Source organism: Galeopterus variegatus, unplaced genomic scaffold (assembly GCF_000696425.1).
Source record: "Galeopterus variegatus unplaced genomic scaffold, G_variegatus-3.0.2 Scaffold9838, whole genome shotgun sequence".
In the NCBI taxonomy this organism is placed as follows: Eukaryota; Metazoa; Chordata; class Mammalia; order Dermoptera; family Cynocephalidae; genus Galeopterus; species Galeopterus variegatus.
The window spans coordinates 59,156-65,126 of NW_007735949.1; the positions used below are offsets into that span (position 1 = coordinate 59,156).

General features: G+C 57.8%; 1 protein-coding gene across 1 annotated transcript in view; it reads right to left on the minus strand.

Moving 5' to 3' along the window:
* CELSR1 (cadherin, EGF LAG seven-pass G-type receptor 1) overlaps positions 1 to 5,971 on the minus strand; it is a gene marked incomplete at its 5' end in the record, with an annotated part of 33,922 nt that overhangs the window by 23,084 nt on the left and 4,867 nt on the right. Inside the window, 5 exons of the mRNA XM_008593897.1 lie at positions 567 to 734; positions 1,563 to 1,767; positions 2,721 to 2,864; positions 4,328 to 4,511; positions 5,155 to 5,364. Of these exons, the coding sequence (XP_008592119.1) occupies positions 567 to 734; positions 1,563 to 1,767; positions 2,721 to 2,864; positions 4,328 to 4,511; positions 5,155 to 5,364 (911 nt within the window). The remainder of the gene's footprint in view (positions 1 to 566; positions 735 to 1,562; positions 1,768 to 2,720; positions 2,865 to 4,327; positions 4,512 to 5,154; positions 5,365 to 5,971) is intronic.

The following is a 5,971-nucleotide window of genomic DNA, read 5'->3' on the forward strand; positions in this document are numbered from 1 at the left end:
ATAAAGTGCAGCATCTGGGGGATAAAACCCCCGCAACTGTGCTGTGGTTGATCTCACAGGCAAGGCCAAGGTCTGGGATCCCCGTCTGGCACAGGGACCCCCACACCTATCTGGGAGCTGCCACTGTCAGCAGGAGGGCTCCTGGGCCCTGTTGCTGAGCCCTTGCCTTGTTCCAGGGTGAACTGTGCACTTAGTTGGCCGCTGCATCACCGGGTCCTGCACGGGAGCAGCCCCATCTCCACTGTCAGCTTTCTTGAGGGATGTCTGTGTGCATGCACGCACATGTCTGCATGTCTGTGAGCCTCCATGTGCGTACATCAGTGTGCATGTGTGTGCGTGCATGTGGGAGAGGCTCTGACGCCCCCAGAAGCAGAGCAGGAGGATAAGTCTCCTGTCCCATGAGCAGCTGGAAGGGAAGCAACAGATTGCAAAAGACGGTCCCCAAGGGATGCTCCACCGAGTCTTTGGGACATGTGGGTACACTCTGGCCTCAGCAAAGCCCTTACACAGAAATGCAAGGCTCCAGTGGCAAGAGGTCACTGCCCCGACCCTAGTGTGGCACTTACGTGAGGGAGTGGTTCCAGAACACACACACAGGCTTGGTTCGCTCCTCTGTCTCCAGCAGGGCAAACTCCACCAGGATGGGCCTCTCCAGGGGACTCGGGAGCGGAGCCCCCTCGCTGTATACCATGGCACTCACCACTGGGGTGTTAATGACGGGCCGGTTGGGCAGCCTGCATGGGGACAAATGCGATTAGGAAACGTTGATTTAAATCCTGTGTGCAAACATGCTGAGGACACAGGACAGACTTCTTTCTAGTATCAACTGAATCAGCCCGTGAGCACAGTATCTTTGTCCTCTGCAGGTTTTATCACTAAGGGGGTGCACAGGAAGATGTGTCACCTCTGGGTTGGGGGGGGTCTTCATCAGAAATTGAAAAATAAAGGAAAGGTACACACACAAAGATGCAGTGGCCCCTTAACTTATAACAGCAGAAGCTCCGGGCTGGCTCACACGACTAACGGGAGCCAGTGCATTAATTAGAGCTCGTGGTGGAACTGCCTCCAGTCACTGAGGATGACAGGAACAGGGAGACCATGGAACCCAGGAAGTGTCTGGGAAGTGACGCGGAGGTTGGTGGGCGCCCACCTCTGATCAGGGCTGCGAAGCCCCTTCCGGGAGCGTTCGTTACTTCCAGCCGGTACAGGCCTGGCAGCCCTTGGTGCTGGGGCCAGACATGGCAGCGGCAGACACAGCCGCCCACGACAGCCTTGGGTCGGGTGCTGGGGGACAGGATGGGGTCCACAGAGGCACCAAGTGCAGGCGCATATGGGGAGGGGCATTTCTGGCAGGAACCTAGGATGAGGTGAGGCCAAGGGTAAGCAGTATTCCAGGCACTGTGCCTTCCTGGCAGGCCCAGAACCTCCACCCAAGGGACACCACAGGGCGGTGGTCTCTGCCCTTGGGCCAGGGTTACGGTGTAATGTCACTGTAAAGATGTGTGGGTGACCAGGATTTTGACTTGTGAAAGCTTCAGGACCCTCTGGGAACAGGCCCTCACCGGAGGCTCCGGCGATCGGGGTCATAGTGCTCAGGCAGCAGCTGCCCCAGCGTCCGGTAAATGATGACCAGGGCGACAGCAAACTGGCCGGGGTCGTCTGGGTGTCTCCTCCGCCTGCTGAACGGGGCCTCACTCTGGGCGCTGGGCCCTGGGTGCGTGGTCTGCAGGGTGGCCCTCCGGCTGGCCGGCCACACCATGGGGCCTTCTGCAAGGTGAGCACAGGGCGTGAGCACCTGGGCAGGAACACCCGTGCTCCCCCCGGATCACTGTCAGCTTGAGCAGGTGCTTCTGAAAGACCGACAGACGCCCTACGGAAAACGGTGCCCCACAGGGCTCCTCGAAAATTAAACACAGAATTACCATATGATCCAGCAATTCCGCTGCTGAGCATATGTGCAAAGGAATTGACAGCAGGGCCCCATACAGGTGTCCGGACACCCATGTTCTTGGTAGCACTGTTCATAGCAGCCAACAGATAGAAACAAGCAAATGTGCACTGACAGATGGACAGACAGAATGCAGGCTACCCACACGACGGACTATCACTCAGCTTTAAAAAGGAAGGAAACTCTGAGCACCTGCTACCACACAGACGAACCTCGAGGACCTTATGCTGAGTGGAATGAGCCGGTCACAAAAGGACAGACGACGTGAGGTTCCACATACACGAGGAATGGAGGTTCATCAAATGCACAGACAGAAAGGGGAGGCTGGCTGCCAGGGGCCGGGGCAGGGCAGGGAAAGGGGTCGGAGGTTAGTAGGGACAGGGTTTCAGATCTGCAAGATGACAGGTGTTCTGGAGATGGGCTTCACGACGGTGTGAATTGCTTATGCACCACTCACCTGTGCACTTAAAATGGTAAAGATGGTCAGTTTCTTGTTATATGTATTTTACCACAATTTTTTAAATTTTTATTTATTTTTATTTTTTTTTGTCTTTTTGTCTTTTTTCCGTGTCCGGCAACGGATCGCAACCCTCAGTGTTGCCCCCGCGCCTCGCTCAGCCAGTGAGCGGGAACCGGTCCGTATGTGGGATCCGAACCTTCGGACGGGAGCGCCGCTGCGCTTCCCAAGCGGCGCACTATCCAGTGCGCCACCGGGCCGGCCCATACCACAATTTTTTTTAAAGTGACAGATGCCACACAATGGTGATGTTACCTTTTTTCTCTGGCGGCTTGAAGAAGTCAGCTTGGAAGGAGACTGAGGACTCCAGCTCCCTCGGGATCTCATCACGAATGTCCTCGAACCTTGGCACCCTGGCTCCCGTAAAGTTAAACTTGTTGAAGACGTCAACTGCAAGGACTGGGGGACAGTTTGTTTAATCGCACATGACTCCCAGAGCTTTCTCAAACCTTAACCGTTTTCAAAACCACCACCACTGTCCTTTTGACAGAGACCAGCTGCCTTTAGAACAGAATCTATGTCTGTCTGTGTCCTTTAAACCCACCAGGAGTCACACGGCAGAGCACCCAAGGGTGAGTGAGCAACCCCGGTGGCACTGGATGATCCTCTGTGGCATCGCAGCATCAGTGAGCTTGGGGCCCTGATGGGGCAAGACCCTGCCCCTGCCGCACCAACATGTCATTTTCCTGCAGCCCTTGGGGGGTCAGGGAAGTTTTTGAGCCTGAAGCTGTCAGGGTGTCTCTCAGTTGGTGCTGACTGGCATGGCTCTGAGCAGCCTGATGACAGAGACAGACGGTCACCTCTGCATGCGCTGAGGGACTCCCTAAGTCCTCCTGTCCCATCAGCACTCCCCAATATGACAGGTGCCCCTCAAGCCACCTGCGGGAGCAAGGACTGGGCTTGCGCAGTCAGGGAGGTGTGAGAGTGCTAGAATGTTCAAGGTAGGGAAGGTGGGGGCCGGAGCCCCTGAAGGCTCATGTCAGGGGGTGCCACCAACCCTGAGCTGCGGCCAAGGCCCAGGTCCTTCTCGTATAGATACCGGGGTAAGTCTGCTGGGAAAAACCAAGAAGCTGCTCCCTTGGAAGGGACAGTCTGCCGGTGCTGCCCGAGCGCCCCTCCCACACAGGCGTTTCACAAGCACTTGCAGGAGGGGTGGGGGAGGACCCCCCACCTGTACGATGTACCCCACCCCCTGGGACCTTAGGGCTCTTGCCAGCTCTGTCTGGGTGAGGTAGGGACGTACTCTACCATCCTGGGGCTTTCTCCACCTGCCTGAAGGAACCTGCCCTATTAAATACCCCAACCCCACAACAGCGTGTCCTGGGCTCTCAGGGTGACGCAGGTCATGGGGCATTGGCTCTGTGACTGCTCAGCTCCTGGCCCAGAGAGGACCTGAGTTCCTCCCACTTCCCGGTGCCTGCGCCCGCCCTTCCCTGTACATCCCACTGTGCGTCTGTACCTGTCCCTGTGTGCCAGGGAGGGCTGGACCGCAGCGGGACCCTCGACACAACCTCCTAGAGAGTCTGTCACCCCTGAGTGTCTGCAAGGCCTGCCAGACCCCGAAGTTCACACGGTTGTACCTTGACCCAACATCTCCCATGCCTGAGACCTGTCCCTTGGGAGTGACATGTTCCCAATGACAAGGGTTATGTTCTCCCCATTTTACAGACAAGGAACAGAGGCCAGCACTACTGACCCACTTTTCTGAGAGTGTGGCTGAGCTGGGGCTGAGACCCCAGCTGCCTCGCCCCTGGGACGGGCCAGCTGCTGTGGCCACACACCACAGACGGTCCCGTGGTTCTGCCCACCAAGCATATCCATCAGGGCATGCCCCTCCCCGTCCCCTGGCGTGTGGCCCTTACTCATGTTGGCGGTGACAATGACGAAGGGCCTCAGGTAGGTGCGCCTCACATTCCGCGCCACGTTGCTGAAGTAGGCCTCAAAGCGCCTCAGCAGCTGGGCCGCGCCTCCCTCGCTGCGCTGGATCTGCTCCCACGCGGCCCTGGTGGCCGGGGCCAGGAGGGCGCTGCCCGCGAGGATGACATCCTGGCCAGAAAGACAGCGCTCAGCCTCGTGCCGGCAGAGGCCTGGCCACATGACAGCAGCAAGCCAGGTCCTAGAGAGCCTTTAGCGGTCACCGAGACCAAGCTGGACCAGCATCAGGGGAAGAGATCGTGGGTGATTTAGTTTTGAAGGACACAGACTTTCCTGGAGGGGGCCCTGCCAGGGGTTTCACCACATACACCCCAAGATGTTAAGGAAGGCCCACTGCTGGCCCCACCCCTATAAGCCATGCCCTTGGCTCCCTGTGCCTCAGTTTCCTTACCTGTCAAGTGTGTGGTAACAGCACTATGTCATAGGCTGTGTGGGAGGAACAGGCGGCTACTTCATGGAAACCACCTAGAACACTGTCTGGCAATTACCTGCGGGTCCGTATCTGCGAGCGGTCATTACTATCACTACGGCTGTGACCCGCACGCTCTCTTGCCGAGATACTCCTTGACACTCGTGATCAGTTCAGACAGGGCCGTACTGGCCCAGGCTCACACTCAAAACATGAAGCGCTGCCCTGAGGTCCCGGACACAATGATCTTGCACAAGCCCACCGTCGACTCCCGCCCTCCTAGACGCCCAGCTCCACAGCTCGACCCTGGGCCGGGCTTCCTGAGCGGGGCGGCCACCCCCCTACCTCGTGGAAGTCGGCGTCACGCGTGGCCGCCAGGTCGAAGCCCTGCTGGTGGCTCTCGTGCTGCAGGACGCGGGCCAGCAGCTGGTAGGCCGTGCGCACGTCGTTGCCGAAGAGCGCTCCCGTGTGCCGCGTGGCATTCTGCAGCGCCTTCGCCAGCCGCAGGGACCGGTCACTGTCCAGCTGCGTCTCGTTGCGGCTCAGCTTCTCGTTCTGGAGCAGGGAAGCAGTCGCTGTGTTTGCAAACCTACTTCGGTTGCTTTCGGTCCTTCCTATTACTCAGAAAGTCACTACTTTCTGGTGGAAGTTTCCTTGTCACAAAGCAACTTAGAGAATCCAAAAACCCAGAGCTGACTACTGTGGCATGAAAATGGAGGGTCTGTTGGGCCAAAGAGTGCTGGAAAAAAGACACCAAGCAGGTGAAGGAGAATAAAATGCCACAAAAAAGGGCAAGAGCAGAGGGCAAGCACGAACGTGGGACTCCACATTTTCAGAACCTAAGATGCAGAGCTGGGCGTGTGGACAGGAGACGTGTGTGCGAGGTGCCCAGCTCAGGTGCCAGTGCTGACACTCTGAGTCCCGGAAACGAGTAGCAATCCTGTCTGCCCACCCTGGAACCCCACCTCTCACACATACACACGTGCACACACGACACAACCCAGCTGAACTCACGTCCCTGGGCGCCAGCCTACCAGGACTTTGAGGTCCGTGAAGGAGACGGAGGTGCAGTTGAAGAGCTCCGGGGGCAGCCAGCCCTTCTCCCCGCTGCAATGTCGAATAGCGTTTCCTAGGGAACGAGAACGCGTAGGTAAAACCTGAT